Genomic DNA, 25,633 nt, shown 5'->3' with positions numbered 1-25,633 from the left:
GCCCATTTAGGATGCAGGGTTTTCGCGTTCATGGAAGAGGCTATTTGGGAGCATTTCAATTGAGGATCTTAAAAAGCCAGAAGATTTTTATGATTTAATATGTTAATGAACCTGTTATCAAGGATGTAGGCTTCGCTTAGATACCAAATTTATGGATTTCCTTCTTATGTCAACTTGAAGCATCCATAAAGATCCATTTTCAGTTTGGATCTTCTGCTTCTGTATAACAGCCAGTGCCAACCACACAGAAACGTTGTTAGCCTAACAGAACACTATAAACTGTAAGCCCAGTCACATCTTTCAGATTGTGAAGTGAAAACATTTATTTCACTGTGTTAGTAATTCATTGTTGTCATTGTCATTAAGCATTGCTGCCATTTTACTGGTTGTAACAGGGCCTCTTTTGGTGTATTGTTAGCGCTAACAACGTTTCTGTGCGGTCAGTCCTGATTTTCAGTGTAGACTTCCCATATCATATCTATGGGAGTTAGCAATTAGTGGGCAGCCTGGTTTGTAAACATACTTCAAATATTTTCAAATGTGTGGCAATACCCACTCCCCTTTTATTGAAGCTATAGAGTATAGCACTCATAAGACATCTGTGTATTTATATATGAAATTGGCTCTCAGTTTTTGAGTAGTAATTAGCCTGTTTTGTTTGCTTGCCAAATATGGATGTTTGATGTTTGGAATTTGGTGCTGCAGTATACATCTCCAAGCGCAACTATAAATATAACTTGTATGATTGGTACTTTGCCAGTTTGTGTGAAGCAATACATGTTTTGTTGGTGATCATTCTGTATATGAAGCAAACTAAAAATAGATGGATCTTGTAGGGGCGGAGGGGGGGGGGGGGATAAAACGATCTCTCCTGTCCACAGGTCAATGAATTATACTGTGTGTATTTAATGAGTAGATTGTATTGTATCAGTTTATGAATGGAGAGGGGATACAATATTTAATCGCAGTACTAGCAATATAATAGTATTTTCTTTTTCAACGTTTTGTGCAATGGTGCACTGAAAATGTTTATGCTTCAGCAAATTATAACATTCTATCAAACCATGCTTTCATATTTCTTGTTTATATATTATGTGCCATTTAACTCATTTTATCTTTCAATATATAGCTATTAGGATGATTTTATTTATTGAATATATGTATTCCTTGATAGTGGGGATATTTTTGTAAAATGCCTTTCATATTCATTTGTATATATACTGTGGAATTTATACTAAAAGTGCTTTAAAAAAATTACTCCTACAAGAAATAATAAACATCTCAAACAATTAAGAATAAAATAAGAGTTGTATATTTGACACTTTTTTTTTCGTATCAGTTATGTTTTATCAAAGTGATCTCTAAATAATGAAACAAATTGATGATCTCACAATGAATTAGAACTATGTAATGCCATCTCTCAAATTTCTTTAGTAATTTTGATGGTATTAATTTCTTCTTACATTGCCACCGAGAATCTTATTTTCCTCATACAGTTCCCCATTTATACATACATTTACTTTTGTGTACCGTGGTATGTACATCACTAGCTTACCCCCCTGACTAGAAGTTGCTTGTCATTTTTTTTCTGGCACGAAATCCTTTATTTGTGGTTAAAAACCTTTTTTTTTTCAATTTTTTTTGCGGAAGATTTTGCCCCCCCTCCTGCGGAAAAGTACGCTAATGATGTACATGTATACACGCATACCTTTTTAAATTATTCACAAAATAATGTAGTATTTGTTTGTTTACTGTATGAAGCTAGATTATTTTATTCTGTGGAGCATTTTATGATTCAAACAGTGATTGATTTTCTCTGATAAGCTTCTGTAAATCTTGCATCAGATTGGCCCAGTACAAATTGGTTAGAGAAAATAATTGACAATTTCAGATTGCTCCCCAGTATTTCTCTTTGTATGCACTCCTGAAATATAATGACAGACAGTATGCTTTACTATTGTAACATGGTGAAAAATGAATAAAGCTGGTCTATTTCAGAAATATGTAAACCATATAAATATCAAGAAATGGCATGACATCATGTCAAACTCATTGTGGTTGACCATTATTTCAATGATATGTGTATAGTATATTATTAATTAAAGGATAATCCAACCCAAATGAAAAGATGGTCTGATAGAAAAGAAAAAAGTCAGAGAAGCAGATACGTGAAATTAGAACTAAATCTGAAAAACAATAAGGAAGATACAAAGTGGTGTGAAGTTGTATTCTATATACCAATGGAGATTTGAATAGACTCTATTGTGTGATATCACCATGAGGTCAATTTCTCCACTTGTTCCAATCCAAAACGTTAATGGAATCTCCTTTAAAATTTCTACTCAGCGTGATCTTTTTCTTTTATGTAGGGATATAGTCGTGCTATCTATGTTTTAATCTTTGCATTATCACCCTTAGTGTAAAGAGGCATGAAAGAAGACCACACATTTCTGGATATGGGAGTTTCCCAGATAATTTCTTTGTGTTTTATCTACTAATTTTTTTTTTGCCAATTTAAGATTTACAGTTACAGTTTTTGTGATCTCATCACCCATCCCCTCCCCAACTTTCCTATTCCTTTAAACTTTCACTATTCTGTTTCTCTTATTTGTCTCCTTTTACACAAATCATTTTTTTCACCAAGGTTTGATTCACCTTTGAATAGTGTGTCTTGTTTATTTCTCTAACATACTAGCGACCTTTTTATAACCATTTTCTTGACATATTTTTTTTCAATATTTATGCTATCCCAAATGTTCTGTATTATAACGTTTTGTACCAAAGAACATATTGTGATTCATGAATGATTTATATTTTTAACAAGTATGATACATTGAAGTGCAAGTTAAAGGCTGTAGATTTTATTTTAGGTACATATGGGGAATATAAGAACATTTGGATGATTCTCAGGGCAAACAAGTATTTGGGGTCTATTCTGCAGTAAATACAATGGGATGCCATTATAAGCATTGAATAAGTGTGATCTTAAATGTGGTAATATTGATAACGATTATGATAAATGATGATGAAAATAATGATAATGGTGATAACAATAATAATTATGTGTTGGGCACTGTATACATATGAAATTAAGTGTACATAGGAAGGGGGGGGGGGGGGGGCAACAACCAACAATAAAAAGGCAAAAGGAAGATCAATTGATACAAATATTTGAAGAAATTGTATTTTTGAATTTGCTTATGGAAATTCCAACTGAATTAACAGAAATTAACTATTAAGAGTTTCTTGTCCAAGATCATGTATGAGTGAAAACTCCTTATCCCCAGTCCCTTAGAGGCATGACATTTGGAGACAATAAGATAACTAGTATGTTGGGTCTCGGTGGCTTGTATACAAAGCATTTTCTGAAGGAAATGTGATTTGAGAAGTAGACATTCTTTTTCTCTAAAAAGTGGCATTCCTGATGTGTGGTATTTTATGAAGCCAACAGTATTCTAAAACATAAAACAGTACATAACTTGCAAAAAAAAGAGAGAAAACTTAGCACCATTGCATTTAGGGAGCTGGTAACATATATGTTTCTGGTCTGAAAAAAAAATTGTAACAGTATTGTTGCTTTACTAATAATTGGGTGGCTTCCATAAGCCATTATCACATTTCACTTAATGGAATATTGATAATTAAGAATAATAAATGAAAATAGAAACATTGGACTTTTGAAAATGTTTTTTAAGGTTTTCTACCCTCTTAAGTCTCTCTAATGCTCATTCTCTTTAATACCTTAGCAACTATCAGTGATTAGTGCTTCTCAACGAATCAAAACCATTCATTTCACTAATATTGCCAGAGAATTGAAATTTGTAAGTGCCAACTAAGTTTGTAAAATGAATCCTTTAAAGTTTTGTTTCAGCAAGATAATAATGGTCAAAAGCTTCATCTATTTTGATCTCAGGATTCTATTATACTCGGTCAGCTACATTTCTGCAACTCAATTTTCGTTCTTGCCTTATTAGTGAAATTTCTATTTGAATGTCTTTACATATGTGAATGATATTGATCATTTAAAATGGTTCACTAGGTTTGATCTTAATACTTGGCCTTCATAATTGTGTTTGTAAAATAATATTTGGTTACAAAATATAACCTAACTTAATAAGTTTAAAAGGTATATTTCTATAACATGAAAAGATATTTTGTTATGATTTGATGATGGCAATATGGAAAACCTTTTTTTGCAATACTTTCACTTGCAGGAACAAGGTTTATTTATAATATAATTATAATTTGTGGAGTGTGATTGCGTCACTGATGTGTTCATCATATTATATACTTTGTGGGTGTTTCATAAAGCTGTTATGCATGGCCTTAACTGGAGCATGTTTTCATGTGCTAAGTCAGCTAAATAGGGAAATACCATTAGCTCAAGATAATTTCACCAGTCATGCATAAATTCATTTGTAACTTATGAAGAGCTGTACATGAAGATATAAATGCATATTTTTCACATGTATGCAGTTTAATTTTAGGAATTCTCATGCAAATTGCAGAATTCATTGCTTGTATTCCCTCATACTCGATGTTTACAACAGTAATATGGTTTACATAAATTGATCCATCATTGGCACAAATGAGAAATGGCTCATTGTATCCATGATAATCATACACTAATATACTGTGAAAAATATTGCTTTCTCAACAAGTTTTCAACCACTACTAGTCTTTATATAAAAAAATATCTTGTAACCTGATGATTGAGTCATGTTCATAGTATGGTTAAAACCAATAAAAACATTTTTGGAACAGAAAAGTTGTTTTTAGAGTTTTATTTCAGTTTTCCACTGTAAGTAGGAATTGAAGTAGGACTGCTGTCCAGTTTGAAAGTGATTTCCAGAACTCTTGGCTTTTGAGGTTAGTAAAATTCAAATTTCTGCAAAGTCATTATTGTATTTGATGGGAATTTGAAGTGGTTCATTGTAAGCAGAATCTTTCCTTGTTTTAACAGTTATTTGATATTTTAAAGGTCAAATGATGAAAAGTCCAGTCCCAGTCATTTATAAAGTTATATGTAATTAGAGACCCAAATATAAAGTTTAAGAGCCATGAAAGAAAGCAATATATGAGGCACTCAGAAAGTAATAGGAAAGATTAATAAAAATGTTTGAGGGGGACCAAAAGCTTTATTCTTCCTACTTCCAAATGATCAAAGCTATTTACTATTTGGCCAAATTGTTTACATATTTAATTCAAATATTTTGAAGATCATTATACAATGTTCCCACAACAAAAATCCTGCCAATAAACCTGATTTTGCTGCTATTGAAAACTACACTCTGTATTTCTCTTGCAGAAAAACAGTATTTTATTAATATATATATTAAAAAAAAATAATTTTAGGACCATTTACTATATATATATACACAACAAAAAAAGTGAGTCCCCCTAAATCAAATTGCTGCATTTTTTGAACGGAATTATTTTGAGGTATGATATTTCGTAAGTGGTTTTCTACACTCACTAAGCAAGTCCTGGTGAAAAATGAGATTGATTGGTTGAGTCATAAATGAGTAATTAAAGATTGAATTAAAAATGACAATTTTTGAAAGTCACAAGAGTCGTTTTTCAGATTGCAAATACAAAGTTGGGCAAAAGTTGTTTTTAGGTGAATTTTATGGTGTTATGCTGTTATACTATCCATCATTTAGCCACTCCTAACACAATTTTGATACTGTATGTTCATGGTTGAGTGAGCACAATGTATTGCACAGGCCGCGGAAGCACAAAAATGGTTTCTCGGTACAAAAATGTAAAAATGACCAAACGACTGATTTTTTTGCATGGTCAGCTCCCCCCCCCACTTTGAAAACTGTTCCGCGGCCCCTGTATTGTGACATATCATCACAGGGGTTTACGGTAGTATCATCTACAACTTGTTAGATCATGTTAAAATTTGAAAATGTTGGTGTCTCCCCCGATTATAGGCCCCTCCCCCATTTTAAAATTCTGGATCCACCACTGATTTGTCCATAAATTAAACTGATCATGAGAAATTGTTAGGAAAAGAATAAACTTATGCAGATTAAAGGGGAAGTTCACCCTGACAAAAAGTTTATTGTAAAAATAGCAGAAAAAATAATAGAAAATATTGCCGAAGGTTTGAGAAAAATTCATCAAATAATTAAAAAGTTATTAGAATTTCAATTATTTGATTTGTGACATCATATGCGAGCAGCATTCCTACATAGCGAATGGTAAAAAATCAATGAAATGTCATTTTCTCAGAAAATTGAAAATGGTTTTCACTGTAACTTTTGTATATCAATAGACAAATCGTTTCACACCCGATCATGAAAAGAAAACAAAATTAAGTCATCAGGAACCATACAAAATTTGAAATTCATACAGTTTATATTACATAAAATATGGGGCAGCTGCTCGTTATGACGTCACAAATCCAAAATTTTTAACTCTAATAGCTTTCTTACTCTTTAACAGATTTTCCTCAAACCTTCACCAATATTTTTTACTATTTTTTCTGCTATTTTTACAACAAAGTTTTCTTCAGGGTGAACTTCCCCTTTAAAGAGTATTCCCAAGTTTTCGAATGTGCTCGCTCAACCATGGAAATGTTTAAAGTTCGGAAAGTGTGTGGTGATAGAAATGATGGATGATAAAAACAACAGCAATTAAAGTCACATTGAAACCAAATTTGCCCCCAATATTCACTTTATTACCCTTTAAAATGAGTCTGTGACATTGAAAATACCAATTTTCCCTCTTTTATGCTCACTCATCCCTAAATAAACAAATCAATTTCATTTTTGCATAGAATTCTGACCATAGGTTGATAAACATTACTGCCAAATGCCATTGCTAAAGACAGCCTTGAAAAAAGTTCCACCATATTGAATAAGGGGTAACTTATTCTTAAACATATGCACTCATAATGTACACAAGTCTATGAGAGAGGATGTCAAAATTTTAAAGCCTGTGTATAGCTTTGGTAAAGGGTCAATAATGTGATTGATAATCGAATATCATCTAATATGACAGTCTTACTGAAGCATAGAGACCGTTAGATATTTTTCCAACTGCACTTCTCTGAGAAAATTTCAAATATTCAAATCTTGGATATATAGCGCCCTCTCTCAGCGATGCTTGTTTTAAATTAAAAAAAATGGGCATTTAAGCACTTATCTTATAAATTTAGTGATTAGATATCCACAAGTTACAGACATATCTTGAAAGTTTCAGCCCATTCCATGATTTGGAATAGGATTTAATTGAAGACAAAAACACACAAGATATTTAAATTTGATCGGGTGACCCGATAAAGTTAAATTTCCATGTAATATCGCAAAATTTATCCTTTAAAACACATTTTCATTTCATATCCTCCACATCATAACTGTTATAGGGCATATCCATTCATATTAGCTCGCAATGAATTGGAATAGTGATAGGTGCATTCTGGTGGATTTACCAAAACTATACACAAGCTTTAACAAATATGAAATGAGGGTTTGTTTCATGGACGGTTTTTGTTACTTCTCCCAACAGTTATTTCATGAAACTTCACACATGGCTTCAGAGTAACACTATCCAAAAGGTGCGCACACCAAAATAACCATTCGATATGGCAGAGTGGGGCCAAGGCCTTGAACTTTCTTCTCATTTGCATAATTTTCGTATATTGTGTGCTCACTGATGCATTAAACATCAGGATTTTCATAAAAAAATCAAATCAAATGAACTATGCAAGGACGTTTGTGACAGATATCCATAGTTACAAATTGCATTTTTCCAATAACGTAAAAAAAAGAATTAATCACATTCCACATGTTCATTCAAGTGTGGGTGTTTCATTAAATGCCTTTAAATCATTGAAACATGTTAATTGGTCATGAACATAACAAAAAAAGTTGAGAAAAGATCATTTTCAGTTACCAAAATGAAACAATACATGCCTACGATATTTGAAAATCGTTTTTTTTTGTTTTCAATAAATGTTCATTGAACTGTGAAACGAGGAATATTGTTGAAGATACTCTTCCCAAAAATAACTGTTATCATATTCTATCATTTTTTATAGAAATGAGTAGAAAATCCAATCATAGCAAATTTGGACTTGTAATTATTCAACTGTGAAATTTAGCCAAAAAAGTTGTATCGTCTTTTAGAAAGTACCTTTTACAAGCCTTCTGATTATTTTTCTTGATGAGAATGTGGAATAAGTTCCAATAAAATGGAATCAAGTAATGATATTTGGCTTGTGACTTTTGAAAAGTGACATTTTTGCCTTCTGACGGTGCCCACTGAAGCATGACGTACAATATGTCCATAACATTTACTCAGAGGATAGCTTATAAAATTACCTACACGCTCATGTAAAAATATATCAAAAACTCGCATTGGTTCAGAAATTATTGATGTTTGTCTAAGGGGGACTTACTTTTTTTGTTGTGTATACATCATTTCAGTCAGTTTACAAACACATGTTCAGAAGTTGCTTGAGATGAAATTATTCCCCCCCCCCCTTATAGAATCAGATGCCAGTATCAACAAATCACGAGCTCTTATTTCTTTTACTTATTACTGATTTCTTTTCTTTTTCTTTTAAAGGCATTGGTTCACATTGATTTGACTTTCCAAAAAGTCTGAGCTGCAAGGTTCCATTCATCACCTGTGTTTTTGACAGGTTGTAAAAAAATATGAAGCACTCAAAAATTGCACCAGAAAATCAATATCTGTTTTTTTCAAACAGGTAAAAACCTGAAGTGACCAGAAACACATCCCAATTTTATTCCATACACTACATGTGGTACTAATATTAGACCCCCACCCCCCTCCCCCCGGAGATAAATTATTTTTCAGTCACAGATATCTTAAAAATGCTTGCATGGACTTGATTTTTTTTCCCTCCCGGGCATTTCTTTTTTCCCCATATAAACTAGTATAAAGTACACACACATTAAACATCAGGGTTTTTTTTTCAAAAAATACCTTTGTTTAAGACTGAGGAAGATTGCCTTTACTTCTTAAAAACTGTACTGGTGGAATAAATCATTATTTAAAAAAAAAGAGAAGAGTAGAACATATCTTTCAGTTTCATTTCCATGATTTAATAATTTGGGTGAAATATGCATATCTTTTCTTTCTTTCAAATCAAGAAAATGTAATTTAAACATATGATATAGGAAAAAGCTTCAATAGTATATACAAAATACTTTATAAAACATGAATACAAATATTACAATATATTATGGAGAGCCACTGTCTCTCAAATTTTATGATATTCCTGTGGTTTACAGCAAGAACATGGATATAATTTTCTTCATTTTTTTTGTTTGCGAATTCCCCTCTCCATGAATATTGAATATTGCATAATTAATCTAAAAAAGTTTTATCATTTTAAACCCAATTGGATTATGATACTAGTTACTACATGTATCTAATACAATTAATAACATAAAAAAGAAATCATTTCCAAATAAAAGTCCAATTCTCAAGGAATTAAGATGAAACCTCATTTAGATATATGTGTAGATCTGGTTCACAGGCCCATGAAAACTCAAGTCGGTATGGTTGTGACTTGTGAGTCTATAAAACTAAGATGAATGACGGAAAAGTTATCTTCTGTTGTCATTTTTATTTTACACTGTATCAATAGGTAACAATGCAGTCATGGGCCTATGAGTCCCTATTTTTAAACCAAAAGTCTGTATCTTGAAAAGACAAAACAAAGATGGTAAAATTCATCCCTGACTCTGAGGGCACTGATGATGATTTTGTTCCTGTGAAGTTTACAGTAAATTATACAAAATATGGTACCATTGAGTAGATACAAATCAATCTTCCATTGTCCCAAGTCAAAGAATTTGTTGGACAAGATTTTGGAAAGCATGCTGCTTCTTAGTTTAATTTCATCCAAGCCATGCAGATTCATATGGTCCTAATAGATTCAACTTGGTAAGATAATATTGGCCTGTATTTATAGAAAATTTATAACATTTATAACATCTTTACTTTTCAAAATGCATCATTATTTGTCCCAGCTTCTTCAATTTTCGATTAGGATATGTATTTTGCTAAAATATGGGCTGAATAGAATAAAAAAAATAGTACTCCAACAAATTTAGCGACCCAATTCCTGTGGTATATTTGAAACTCAAAATCACACACAGGGCAAATACCAAGTTAATATCTGAAATACATTTGAAATTAATGACGTCCAATCTTTTTATAATTCATATTTAAACAAAATTCATTGATCAGAAAGATGATAAAGCATAGCTCAACTGACCATCCAATTCAAGGCAACATTTTCCAACTTGCCTGCAATACAAAATTGGTTTATGTATCTTTGAAGCTTGCTGGAAATGGCTATACGGTAAGTAGATAATGGATTTATTGTATACCTAACAATAAATCACAGCATCATCAGGTTCTTCAGAAAGAAACATCTATGAGTGGGCTATATAAGCACACACGTCTGTTGCAGGTTCACATTTTCTACCTCTTCTTATGCCATTGTGCTGGTTGCATCAAAATGACCAATGCTGAACTTTGAGAAAGTCAATAAATATCACTGAGAAATGTTCTGGGTATTTATCACCGGGTCACCTTTTCTGGAGGTAAAAGTCCTGCGGCTACCACTCTACTTTCCCTGGCAAGGTAATTGAATGTTGCACAAGCATGAGGCTGGAGGGAGAGAACAAACGAAAGGGTTACAAGACTTTCTTCTAACAAACATCGCTATGAGATATATAAATGCCCATTACAAATGTAATCCACACAATAACCCTAATCCAGAAACTAATTGCTAATTTTTTTAAAGAAGTCCCTGTACTAGGCCTATTTTTGTTAAGAGTAGGAACCTGTTATATTCTGCCAAACTAATGTAATATAAGTTTATGATGTTCCTGTGTGGTGCAGAGTAAGATGCACATACAGTGAATCTTGTCTTTAAAATTACTCAAGGTCTTTATGAACATCTGTTTTTGTAGACAACAGGTATAATTATACAGGTGGTCGCCAAAAGGTATGTCAGTATTTCACAAATAAAAATATTAAAGTTAATGTTTTTAATGAAATCCGGGTCAGGCAGTCACTGGTAAGTTTTTTATGCTTTTATCACTACTTTTCTATTGTCAAAGTAATATTCATATCATTTCTGATGGATTGCATGAATGTACAGTTTACATAATTTGGAACAGTGTATTTGACAAAATATTGGTTCCACAAACGTTTCTTCAAAATGTCACCAACTCTTTTTTTTTCATGGCTCTGTCAACTTATAAGCAGATGGTTCTAATGAATTTTTACATGAATTGTAAATGAGGATTTTCAACCACAATAACAAAATCTAATCCAGTTATTTCCAGAAATTTTTTAAAGTTGCAATCAGTGTCTTCAACTCAATCATTGATTTTTTTTTATACACAAAACAGCTTACAACTTGATACATCTTTATAAATTGAATAACACTTATTGTCTCCTCAGACAAGATGCCTGATTTCCAACAGCCTGTGACCCTGTCAACAAAAATTTGAGGAGTTTCCTCACCGTATCTTGAACTTCAAGTGCTATTCCTTTTAACCTCATGAATTTGTGTAATTCTGGAGTTAGCTTGTGATATGCTTCTCCTGTACCTATCACCAAGATTTCTATGGGGGAAAAAGAGGAACAAAAAATTGACAAGTTTTCAAATACAAGGCCATCTGATGTCAATTTCAAAAACAAAATCAGAAATATTAAATTTAACTACAAAATTTTTCAGTCTAACTATATTGTATAATAGCGATTATTATTCATACAGACAATTTCAGAGCCCAAATACAAGTGTTATTTTGTTGGTGCACTCGACCCACTTAAAAAGTTTGTTGAGCTCGCCTAATATTTTTTCCGAGGTGACACAATATTGAAAATATTGGACGACTAGAAGGGGAATTCCCGAAGTGTACGCACCACTCATCGCGCGCGCATGCAGTTTTCAATGGCAAATGCGCACTGTGTGTGGAACTGTGACTGCGCTGCAGAGTGATGAACAATTCCTATTAAATTTTTTCTACAGAGGCTGCAGTAAATCTCTAAATGCAGAGAAAACCAACAACTGTTAGGAAGTTTGGAGTTATATTCGCTTTAATTTCATTTTATCCTATAATAATTTGAATATATTTTAGAAATTGAGGCACAGGAAATACTATTTTTTGCATGATAAATCGAGTGCGTAGCTTTAGGACCCCTTCTACATCGGGCGGCGAAATTAAGAGGTTTTCGAAAAACACGACAGGATTTTCGTATTAGTGAGTTTTGTGATATTTTCTACTTGGTTAATGATCTTTAGAATGTTTGCCACAAATTAGTGAAATATAATTTGTTGAAATATTAAAATTGGGACAGTTTTTATTGTTTGAAAACAAAGTGCGTAGCTTTAGGTCCCCCCATCATACAGCAGAGTCAGAGTCTCAGGGCGGGAGGGTAAGTTAAAAATTATTTGCTAAAATTCTCTGTATGAATAATAATCATAATACTGGATGTCCCATTTTTCGGTCAATACAAGGAAATATAGGACTCGCTTTGCAAAATATTGGACTCGTCTTCGACTCGTCCAATATTTATGCAAAGCTCGTCCAATATTTCCTTGTATTAACCTCAAGGCCATCCAATATTATATAATTATTGTAAAATTATATTAAAAAAAATATCTTTCACTGGTCACTATCTCAAAACTACATAATTGTCCTTAATACCCCTATTTGCTCAATTTTTCATTGACCAGTGCTTGTGTCATACAAAAAGTTATCTGAATTATACCGGTATGTTGTTACCATGGCATTACAGTATCCAACACATTAAAAAATTTCTCTGCAAGACCCCCCCCCCGATTAAATGTCATAATGTCTTTACCACAGCAACACAGTACCTGCAAAATGTGTCTTGCACATCTTTATTCCAAGTCTTGTGTGTACTAGGCAAAAATTGAAGAAGCAGTACGATTTGCAATAGACAGACCAACTACCAAACCATGATGTGCTTATTCCTACAAACCCCTAATCAAACTTCATTTGCAGGTTGGCAAGGTTATTAAAAGGGAAACAGAAAGAAAAGAAAAAAAATTCTACTACAAAAAAGGACATCAAATGTTTAAGAAATAGAAGAAAGAAAAGAGAACCCCCAAAAATGAAAAAGAAGAACACAAGCACTTACCAATTCTAGGTTCTATCAGATGAAACAAAGACAAACTATCTTCATGAATATCATGCAATCCAGCAATCTAAAAGAGACAAAAAAAAAATTGTGAAAGTTAAAATTAACTTATTTCTAAAGCGCTCTTTTCTATTAGAATATAAGTGTACCTGATAGATTGCATTTCAGTCTAACAAAATCTTGTAATTAGATGATACATAGTATTTTTGTTGCTGTTTACATGCCCTGATTATCACTTCCCTCTCTACGGGAAAAAGAAGGCAATTCAACCAAATTACCAAAAACTCACATTCCACGACACCAAACTACGGGGCAAGATGGCTACTGGCCCATAGACCTTATCTCCACTGATGGTAAAACCTTGGATGCTGTAGTTTGAGATAAAAGGAACATCTGAAGATTCTTTTGAGAGAAGACTGATGGTTGTTCTAGTGTAAATTTCATCGTCTGTAGGTTGGAGCTTGCCTCTGCATCTTGAAGCTGTACTCAGTAACCTGTACAAACAGTAAAAGTCACAATGTTGACAAAGGGTCATCAATGTGTTTCCATGGATAAAGATAAGCCACAAAGGATGGAGACTGGTGTTTTAACATTTTTAAGTTGCGAAATCTTGGTACAAATCACTTCAAGTTTAAATTAACAGTTTCCAGAATCCAGAACTTTTTTTTTCCATTTCGAAAGATAATTAAAAAAAAGTTTTTATTGGGTTTTTCATGATTTTGTGTAACAAGTCACAAATAATGAATCTAAAAAATAAGAAAAAGTAAAAGAGCAGCATAAATATTATTACTTTACATTAGAAAAGTACAGCATATCAACAAATATTAAGTGATTAACAAGTAGTAAAAGCTGTCACTTGGTCTCTTAAGTATTCCTCATCCCCTATAGTATAGTACAGGCAAGAATGTAATAACAGAGGGATAAAAATCAGCTGACTTACTTATTATTAAAGATTAACAAAATTCCATCCTCAGAAGGCAGATTAAGCTATTCTTCAGTTACAAAAAATTAATGATAGAATATTTTACAACTCAAATCTCCATTTCCGAAAATGACTTGTAAGTTTATTACTATTCTTGGCAATACGATATACGTACGTCATAACGAAGCAGTTCAAGGACAAGGGTCAGGCCTACTCTATTTGCTTTCTTGACAAACTGATCGAGGAATGTACATGAGATCGGACAGGTAAGAAACCTCTCATTTTTGCCATTTATAGTCACTCAAGGGTTCATTACATGCCGCTGCGCACAGAAAAGCCATAGAAGTCGTGTGTTGTGCAGCAAGCGCGACCCACTAGTTAGAAATCTACTGCCAAACGTGGTTTATGGTGCGAGGTTACTAATACTAACCTCGCAATACGTGTGATTTATAGTGAAATAATTCTTACCCCTTTATACACGGGTCAATCCATGTCAAATCAACCAATGCTTGTCACCCGACCCCCTTCGATTTTCTTTAAACTCGCACCAAATGTTCCCCCAAGTGTCTGACGGAAAAATCTGAAATATTTTGCCCCAAGGTCAAATGGTTGCTAAGATACGGCCTCCCTTAGCAACCAATGCATGGCCAAACAACCAAGTTTGATGAGGTAGAGTGCTTATTTTCTGGAAATTGGAAGAACTTTTTAGTCTTAACATGCACAGTATATTACGGCACAGATCTGACCAGCCGTTATTGCGCACGAGGTCGCCGAAAATGGTGTTAAGCTTCCAAGTCAGTGATTTCGGGTGCACTTTTGGAAGCTCATAACTTTCAAATTCAATTAGCTTAGAGCCCAATATTATGCATATTTGAAGACTATCACTTGCTCAACAGACCTACAAAAAATTGGCCCAAACGTGCTCGTCGTTTTCTTGTAGGGCGCCCTCAAAGATGGATTTTTTCTAAAAGTTGCCAAGTTCAAGGTCACGGATCACCCCTCGTCCCATCGAGGAGCAACACCAATTTCTGTATACTGATAGACAATTACCTATATTTTCATGGGATACTTAAAATTTTTTGTGACCGAAATGTTAAATAGCTGGTTTACGCATTCGAAAATGGTCGTAAACACCCCCAAACCAATGTAAAACGATACATACAGTTTATCAGCACATTTCAAATTGCAATAAATCAGAAATGAAAAGCCAACAAATACTGGTATTGTCTGTAATGGTAGTCTGTAATTAGTACTAAAAGGATATGCATCACAAATAGTTTGACTATTTGGCAAAGACCTTTAAAAATACAGCTGAAAATCATTAAAAACAATAAATCAGGTCGATTTTCCGTGATTATATGTATGTATTATGTATTATTTGGATATTAAAATACAACCTGAAAGGAACATGATTTGCAATTATCAGCTTAAAATCATCATTTGTGTTGAAATGACACATAATATGAAAGTCGGTGTAAAAACCTTTAACAATATTGGATTTTGGTGGATTAAAGATTTTGGGTGAATTTCAGCCATATTTTCAAGGTCATTGTGTTGTAAAAAAAATTATTTAATACTAGATCATCCAAGTACTCATTGTGGACTACCAATATTGCAAAAATCAACATGATCAGGCTTTTAGTCTGTAAGAAAATCAATTCTGAAATGTGTTGTAAAACTCACGGGTGTTGTGAATATGCTAATTTTAAGCATTTTCAGCTATTTTTAGATCAATGTCAAGGTCAAAAGATAGAGATGTGACTTTACGTATTATTTGGATATTATAATACAACCTGAAAGGAACCTGATTTGTAATTATCAGCTTAAAATCATTATTTGTCTTAAAATGACACATAAGTGAAAGTCGGTGAAAACAACCTTTAACGATAGGATATTGGCAGATTAAAGATTTTGGGTGAATTTCAGCCATCTCTTCAAGGTCATTGTGTTGTAAAAAAAATGAATTGATACTAGATCATCCAAGTACTCATTGTGGACTACCAATATTGCAAAAATCAACATGATCAGGCTTTTAGTCTGTAAGAAAATCAATTCTGAAATGTGTTGTAAAACTCACGGGTGTTGTGAATATGCTAATTTTAAGCATTTTCAGCTATTTTTAGATCAATGTCAAGGTCAAAAGATAAAGATGTGACTTTACGTATTATTTGGATATTATAATACAACCTGAAAGGAACAAGATTGGCAATTATCAGCTTAAAATCATCATTTGTCTTAAAATGACACATAAGTGAAAGTTGGTGAAAACAACCTTTAACGATAGGATATTGGCAGATTAAAGATTTTGGGTGAATTTCAGCCATCTCTTCAAGGTCATTGTTTTGTAAAAAAAAATGAATTAATACTAGATCATCCAAGTACTCATTATGGACTATCAATAGTACAAATATCAACATGATCAGGCTTTTAGTCTGTGAGAAAATCAATTCTGAAATGTGTTGTAAAGCTCACGGGTGTTGTGAATATGCTAATTTAAGGCATTTTCAGCTATTTTTAGATCAATGTCAAGGTCAAAAGGTAGAGATTTTGCTTTGTTTGTTATTTGGATATTGAAATAGAACCTAAAATGAACAAGATTGGCAATTATCAGCTTATAATAATCGTTTGTGTTGAAATGACACACAAGTGAAAGTGCGTGTAAATACAGTTTAGCGCCCTATAATCATGGAAAATCGACCTGATTTATTGTTTTTGATGATTTTCAGCTGTATTTTTAAAGGTCATTGACAATTCGTCAAACTATTTGAGATACATATCCTTTTAGTACTAATTACAGACTACCATTACAGACAATACCAGTATTGGTTGGCTTTTCATTTCTGATTTATTGCAATTTGAAAAGTGCTGATAAAGTAACTGTATGTATCGTTTTACATTGGTTTGGGGGTGTTTAGGACCATTTTCGAATGCGTAAACCAGCTATTTAACATTTGGGTCACAAAAAATTTTAAGTATCCCATGAAAATATAGGTAATTGTCTATCAGTATACAGAAATTGGTGTTGCTCTTCGATGGGACGAGGGGTGATCCGTGACCTTGAACTTGGCAACTTTTAGAAAAAATCCAAATAATCCATCTTTGAGGGTGCCCTTCAAGAAAACGACGAGCACGTTTGGGCCAATTTTTTGTAAGTCTGTTGAGCAAGTGATAGTATTCAAGTATACATAATATTGGGCTCTAAGCTAATTGAATTTGGAAGTTATGAGCTTCCAAAAGTGCACCCAAAATCACTGACTTGGAAGCTCAACACCATTTTCGGCGACCTCGTGCGACCTCCGTGCCGTAATATACTGTGCATGTTAAGACAAAAAAGTTCTTCCGATTTCCAGAAAATAAGCACTCTACCTCATCAAACTTGGTTGCAGCAGTCAATCAAAAATAGCAAATTTTTTTAAAACTTGGTTGTTTGTCTACGCATTGGTTGCTAAGGGAGGCCGTATCTTAGCAACCATTTGACCTTGGGGCAAAATATTTCAGATTTTTCCGTCAGACACTTGGGGGAACATTTGGTGCGAGTTTAAAGAAAATCGAAGGGGGTCGGGTGACAAATTGTCTGAAAATTGGTTGATTTGACATGGATTGACCCACACATTAGGCGTACGAAGGTTCATAGATAAATAAAATTCAACCATACAAACCAATTTCACCCTGTAAATATGGATCACCTAGGACTAGGCCAGGGAATCCATGTATGGACAGAGTTTCCAGGCTCCATGCACCCAAGGGTTCATTACCATCCTACCCATGGGTTCAATTCATCTCACGTGCGACGGATTATCATTCATATGCACGCGACACACACGACACATCCAAATATATACTGGGCTTTTGCCCACATAAAACATCACACATAATTTTGGATTTCACTTTCTGCTATGACACTTACCGAATCATTTAGATCATTCGGTGACTTCTCCTTAAGTTTCTTTTAAAAAATATGTATTTTTTCTTGATCTTCAGAGAAGATTTCACAGAGATAAAAATTGATCAGCGACGAAATCAATTATTGGCCAAAAGAGGGCGCGCCATTTATATTCATATCAAAGTACAAAGACACGACAAGGGAAAGACTAGGCACCTACACTATTTTACACGCAAATCGATGTATAGACTTTGGTATACTGTATTACTGACGTTCGTTAAAGCTTGTACTGCTGGTTTTGTTCCAGGCACGTATATTTTTTCAATTTTTTTTAATTAGTCATCGTTTTAAATTAATTGCAAAAAAGTGTTATCATCGCCAATAATAATCTTGAATTATATTTTTGAAGGTATTTAATTTATTGGTGCCCATAACTAGTAATTTAATCATAAGAATTGCGCATTAAAAGAATTTAGACACAGTTATAAAATTACAGAGGAGCTGAATCAAGGTTGTGAAATTTATTAGCGCCACCAACAGGCTTCCTTGTATTTCCGTAGAAGACAAGCGAAGTCACTTTCCAGGCAGAGGTAAGCGAAATTTGCTCTTGTTGAATGATTATTATTTCCAAATTAAATTTTTAATTTTTTTAATGTATTGCTACTTACCGGAAAGAGCCCCGGTGAGTAGCGAGGAGTTTCGGCAAATATTACTTCAGCAATGAAGAGATGTTTGCCGAATACTTCGAAATCCAGGGTCAAACGCGGTCCGGTGTACGAGGTTAGTATATAGTATACTAACCTCGTACTAGTGTGAGTGATTACCATCCTGCCTGTTTGGATTGGGAATCTACAGGTAGGACTATGGTATACCAATGCTGTACACAGCACACAATTTAACAAATCATTAAAATATCACTTTTGTGACCAAAAATACTAATTTCAATTCATTTTTAATTAGTAACTTGGGGGTAATTTTTGTATTCACCAGAGCGCTCGAAAACTTGAATTTTGGGCATATTTTTGTGTACGCCCTCTATTGGTGGAAAGTAAAAATATGGCAAGACGAATGTAATTTTTCAATCTCTATTTTTAATTAAGAAAAAATAATTTAAAGAATCAAATTTACTTAAGAGCCAAGTTATATGATGAATACCTGTAATGGAACCTGACATTGTACAAAAATCAAGCATTTGTCCAAAAGAAAAAGAGAAAATAAGCCAAACATTGCCAACCTTGAACAGAGAGAAGTAACAGACAACAAGGTTATATCATAACCTTGTTCATTGAATGAGTGGATCATAGAATGAGTTAGACAGGAATTTGACTGATTTGCGGATGTCGAACTCTTTTGAACCCCTGTGCTCTCTTGAAAGTCAAAGTAGATCCAATAAAAACTCCTCTAGATCTACTTCTGGCAGTGACATTGGTGCCCCCACATCAAATGCAAATACTGGCATAGGACACCCAGTGCACTCATCAAGTCCGAAAAGAAACGAGAGAACTTCTTCACGCAAATCTAAATTGAATGATGGTTCAAATAAAAAAACAAGTGGAAACTTATTGAAGATACTAAACATTAACTTTCAAAGTGTTTGCAACAAGATTGCACAATTTCAGGCATTACTAGAAACTGAGAAACCGGATGTGGTTGTTGGAACTGAAACGTGGCTTCAGGGGTCAATATTCTCATGTGAACTTTTATTACCGTCATCATATCAAGTATATCGCCGTGATCGTAACTCTGACACTAATGGAGGAGGAATATTAATAGCAGTGCGTTCAGACTTAATTGCAAAGGAGGAGCACACTTTTTCACAGCATGCCTCCTGTGAAATGTTATGGGCTAGTATTCATGTTAAAGGCCGCCCTACTCTATTTATAGGCGCATTTTATAGAAAACACTTTGGTTCATTGGCTTTAGACCAGGACCAGCTAAATGACCTCGAGACAGCAATTACTAAACTTCCTCCAAACAGCCAAATTTTCCTAGCTGGAGACTTTAACCTTCCCGATGTCGATTGGTCAAAAAATTGTTTTATAAGCGGAGGAAGATATCCTGCTACTAGTAAACAGATGATAAGCATAGCCGAAGAACAAAATTTACATCAAATTGTGGATAAACCGACAAGAAACGAAAACATTTTAGACTTGGTATTCACAAATGTTCCATCTTTACTTCAAAAGATAGAGGTACTCCCAGGCATTTCAGACCATGATGTCGTCTCTGTTCTGGTGGAATGGCCCCACAAGAAGATCAAAGTAAAGCGTAGAGAAATTTATTTGTTGAAAAGGGGAAACTTTGCTAAAATAAGTGATGATATGGATGAGTACGCAGATTCACTTACTGACAAGGTTATAAGAAGTTCGAGTGTTAATGATCTGTGGATAGGTTTTAAGAACTCCCTATCTTCTTCAATGAAACAGCACATACCAACAAAGTTGATTTCGTCAAACAACGACTTGCCTTGGCTCAAACATACTCACAAAAAACTCATTAATCAAAAGAGGAAAGCATATGATAAAGCTAAATGCACTAAATCTGCAGACGACTGGACTATTTTCCGACACCTACGCCGAAACCTGGATAGAAGTCTAAGGAAAGCACGCAGTGTATATCTGCGCGAAATGGGGGAAAATCTAACTACAGAAAACAAAAAGTCCTTCTGGAAATTCATAAAGAGCTTAAGACAGTGTTCTACTGGAGTAGCCTCTCTGAACACTTCAAGAAGTATTGCCGTAACTCCGCAGGAGAGGGCAAATGTCCTCAACTGCCAGTTCGAGTCTGTGTTCACTCAAGAGGACTGTCACAGCCTACCTACACATGTAACTTCTTCTTGTCCATCTACATGTATAACTAAAATTGTAATAACAAGCCAGGGAATTGTAAAACTCTTGAAAGAACTCAAACCACAAAAGGCACCAGGCCCAGATGGAATCCTACCATCAGTTCTAAAAGAATGTGCAGACAGCATTGCTCCAATTCTAAAACAGATCTACCAAAAGTCAATAGATACTGGAGAACTTCCTGAGGACTGGTTAAGGGCAAATATCTCTCCTATATACAAAAAGGGGGATCGCTCCGAAGCAAGCAATTATAGACCTGTCTCGTTGACGTCTATTCCGTGTAAAGTGTTAGAACATATCATCCACTCAAACATTATGAATCACCTTGAGAAACATGGAATACTAAATAAAGAACAACATGGCTTCCGGAAAGGTCACTCCTGTGAAACTCAACTTGCAGAAGCTGTCAACGACCTGGCGGAGACTTTGAATCACCAGGGCCAAGTAGATGTTATCATAACTGACTTCAGCAAGGCCTTTGACACCGTCCCTCACCAGAGACTTCTTCTAAAGCTGAGACAATCAGGCATCACAGGACCCCTCCATATATGGATTAGAAACTTCCTTACTAAGCGGTCTCAGAGGGTAGTACTAGAAGGCGAAGCATCAGCCTCTGTTCCAGTAAGATCGGGCGTCCCCCAGGGTACAGTTTTAGGGCCTTTGCTATTCTTACTGTACGTCAACGATCTTCCCAAAGATATACAGTCACACGTTCGACTCTTTGCAGATGACTGTATACTTTACCGTGAGATAAAATCACAGGATGATGGGAAAGTTCTACAACAGGACATAAATACTCTGTGTAATTGGGAAGCTACATGGCAAATGAGATTTAACACCGATAAGTGTCATGTTATGCACATCACTCATAAAAGGAAACCCCTTCTAATCACCTACGATATGAATGGGAAACGTCTAAACGTTGTCACAAGTCACAATTACTTAGGTGTCGAGATAAATAGCAACTTAACCTGGTCGGACCATGTTAATACTACCATATTTAAAGCGAATAGGGTTTTAGGCCTCCTTCGAAGAAACTTGTATACTTGCCCCCGAAATGTAAAAGAAACAGCCTATAAAGTGTTAGTACGTCCAAAGTTGGAGTATTGTGCTTCTGTGTGGGACCCATACACGAAAGACCAGATAAGTAGACTAGAAGCAGTTCAACGAAGAGCCGCTAGATTTGTCTGTAAAGATCACAGGAGAACCAGTAGTGTTTCCCAGATGCTGAAGTTACTTGAATGGAAATCTCTCGAAGATAGAAGGGCTATCTCAAGACTTACACTTTTATATAAATCTATAAATCATAGTGCTTCGGTCGACGTAGGTCGATACTTAACAGCTCCCTCTCAAGATTCTGTTAGGACACGGAAATCATCGTCAATCTCTTTTTCCCGACCAACAACAAAAAAAGATTGCTCTAAGTACTCTTTCCTTCCAAGGACCATGGCAGAATGGAATCTGCTACCAGTAGACATACGTGAAGCTAAATCGGTCGATGGTTTTAAGACAAGGCTTAACAAAATTCAAATGTCTACTTTCATCCGGGGGCACATCATTAATTCAAATTCACCACTAGCCACACACGCCTGCAGCAATTATATCCCAATTGAGGAGTTTGCCTGCAGTAACAGGAAGAAGAAGAAGAAGGAATAACCGTCGTTTCTTTATTCAACAATTTCTGACATTTTACTATCATCCCCATTCACTGACGGTAGTGTGTTAGAGTGAGCTCGCATGTGTTATCACATCCTCCCTTTTGTTGATTAACTGTCCAGAAGTTTGATGTGCTTTTTTACATCGAATTTACACTCTAAGGATTTATCAACTACAACATATCAATTTATAATTTAATCAATTAATAAATGTCAAAGAAATATATCAAAAGGTATGAAAATGATGGTACTTTACCGATGTTTTCTTGCGACTTGGACACCAGATTCACTCCCAAAATAGCAGCTAAATTTACAAAACGAACGGAGAGTGAACCAACAATTTACGAATGTGATATCGATATTGTTTTCGATATTATTATGCGATCTGCTCCATATGCAAGCTGAACTGCTACGATCACAGGTAGCAGACGATATTCGAAATAGCGAGACATTAAAAAGTTAATAACGATAATGACGTCATTCAAGATGGCAACTTGCATTTTTTTGCAAGAAAAACCTCCAGCTCAGGTGACAATGTATTAGATGACAGATTTCTCAATCATCCAGAGGATTTTTATCAATAACTCTGGTCCAATTATATTTCCCTGATAATGGAAACCATGAAACTGTAAATTTCGCTTAAAAAACAGTTTTAAATCGCGTCCTATAAAACGTAAGTTCACTTTATTATACGTTGGCTGTACGTACGGACCTAGTCCACCATGTCCAAGCTCTTGACGTCAGTCTAAACTTAAAGGAGAATGAAACCATTGGAACAAGATAGCTTGTGTGAAAACAGAAAAATCAAAGAAACAGATCAACAAAAGTTTGAGAAAAATCGGACAAATAATGAGAAAGTTATGAGCATTTGAATATTGCAATCACTATTGCTATGGAGATAGCAAATTGGCAATGCAATAAAGATGTGTGATGTCACTGATGAACAACTTTCCCCATTACTTTAGTATATTTTTCACTTGAATTGCCTCTTTTATCACATCTATCCATAGATCATGTGTTCTTTCTACATGAGGGCATGTAATACATATTTTTTAAGAATACATAATGGATAAAGAGTTTGTATCATCGTAAGAAAAAGCAAAAAGAGACATTTTGAGGGTATTTTATAGTCCACCAAAGGGAAAGTTGTTCATCAGTGACATCACACATGCACATCCTTGTCGCATTGCCAATGGGAGGATCTCCATAGCATTAGTGATTGCAATATTCAAATGCTCATAACTTTCTCATTATATGTCCGATTTTTCTCAAACTTTCTTTTTTCTGTGTCTACACTAGACAGCTGGCAACCGTCTGTTTCGAGGAGTTTTTTAACATTTTTTTTTTCAATTTCTCCTCGTACACAGACGGCTCGCTATCGTGCACGCACCATTGGCATTAGGGGACTTGCAATGCAAAATCCCCCCGTCGGGGCTCTTCAATTTTTGTCTTTAATGAATAAAAAATTGACAATTATTGTGACCAAAATGCAAATTAATATTCCCTCTTGGCATATATTGCCAAAAAACGGAGAAAAATCAAGTTAAAAGGAACAAAACAGTGACTTACCTCGGCTGTCACGCAAATTCACTTCCCCGTTTTGTCCGATCTTAAGACTTAAGTACATAAACATATGGCCATTGAGTCCCCTGTACAGATCGCGCTAGAACTTCGGTCTCTGTATTTGGTGAGTGAAGCCAACGGAGTTCAGCTGAACAACCAACATAACAGAGACCGAAGCTTTTGGTCTACGTCTACACAAGCCTATTTGTTTCAAAGGTTTCATTCCCCTTTAAGAATGGAGCAAACGTAGACGTAGACCGCGTAGTTCAGCGGAACAACCAAAATACAGAGACTGAACTTCTGAAGCTTTTGGTCTAAGTCAATGAGTGGGCTCCATGATGAAGAAGTATGTCAAAATATTAAAAAATATCATCATGGAGTCCTCAGATCAAGGCTAAGTAACATCAGTCATCAGCGCCTCAATCAAGCACACATGCCTTCCCTCAGTTAGGTGGCCACAATTAAATTATCGCGGTATGTAATTTCTTATCTACGCAAGTGAGCGGGTGATATCATCTTTCTGTGATAAATGTGTTCGAATTGTACATGGGCTAACTGACGACACGGTCAATGAACAAAATGTGAAAATAAATGTAGTAACTCTTTCCTCCCGCTCCCGACACTACCAGCTAACAAGCAAATAATGGGGCCCAAGATCAAACTTCAATACAAATTGCAAATCACCTTTTGCCAGACGACAAGCTGGAAAGAAACTTCCAGTGGAAAAGCGCAGTCTTTCCGAGACTTCTCAACCCAGAGACAAAGCTAGCGCTAGATGCCATGTTCGGTATTAAAGGGGAAGTTCACCCTGACAAAAAGTTTATTGTAAAAATAGCAGAAAAAATAATAAAAAATATTGCCGAAGGTTTGAGAAAAATTCATCAAATAATTAAAAAGTTATTAGAATTTCAATTATTTGATTTGTGACGTCATATGCGAGCAGCATTTCTACATAGCGAATGGTAAAAAATCAACGAAATGTCATTTTCTCAGAAAATTGAAAATGGTTTTCACTGTAACTTTTGTATATCAATAGACAAATCGTTTCACACCCGATCATGAAAAGAAAACAAAATTAAGTCATCAGGAACCATACAAAATTTGAAATTCATACATTTTATATTACATAACACATGGGGCAGCTGCTCGTTTATGACGTCACAAATCCAAAATTTTGAACTCTAACAACTTTCTTACTCTTTAACGGATTTTCCTCAAACCTTCACCAATATTTTTTACTATTTTTAATGCTATTTTTACAACAAAGTTTTCTTCAGGGTGAACTTCCCCTTTAACACCACTAGACTAGTTATGCAACAGGCGCGCGGCCGGGCGCGGGCCGCGCACCGCGGGGCCGGAGGCTAGCCATAGAGATGTACATCAGCTCTATGGGGCTAGCTAGCTAGTGAGAGATGCATTTCTTTCTTTCTTCCTTCCTTTCTTCCTTTCTTGTTTCTTTCTTTCTTTTTTCTTTCTTTCTTTTTTCTTTCTTTCTTTCTTTCTCTTTTTTATATCGCACTAACAACAATTATCAAGACTAAGTTAGATAAAAAGTCACCGATCTTTTTTCTCGTTTTTTTTCTTTTAATTACGATTC

General features: G+C 34.6%; 1 protein-coding gene across 1 annotated transcript; it reads right to left on the bottom strand.

The window, feature by feature from the left end:
- Positions 1–9,058: 9,058 nt before the first annotated feature.
- LOC121410669 (NADH dehydrogenase [ubiquinone] 1 alpha subcomplex assembly factor 3-like) lies at positions 9,059–24,818 on the bottom strand. Its single transcript, XM_041602903.1, has 6 exons — positions 24,721–24,818; positions 22,730–22,777; positions 13,457–13,661; positions 13,168–13,234; positions 11,524–11,624; positions 9,059–10,659 (listed from the first exon to the last, which is right to left on the bottom strand). The coding sequence occupies exons 1-6, from the start codon at positions 24,816–24,818 to the stop codon at positions 10,570–10,572; spliced, it is 609 nt and encodes a 202-aa protein (XP_041458837.1). The 3' UTR covers positions 9,059–10,569.
- Between the last annotated feature and the right edge of the window lie 815 nt (positions 24,819–25,633).

Source organism: Lytechinus variegatus, chromosome 3 (assembly GCF_018143015.1).
Source record: "Lytechinus variegatus isolate NC3 chromosome 3, Lvar_3.0, whole genome shotgun sequence".
NCBI lineage: Eukaryota > Metazoa > Echinodermata > Echinoidea > Temnopleuroida > Toxopneustidae > Lytechinus > Lytechinus variegatus.
The sequence above is the reverse complement of the archived record's forward strand: the minus strand, read 5'-3'. Positions and strand labels throughout refer to the sequence as shown.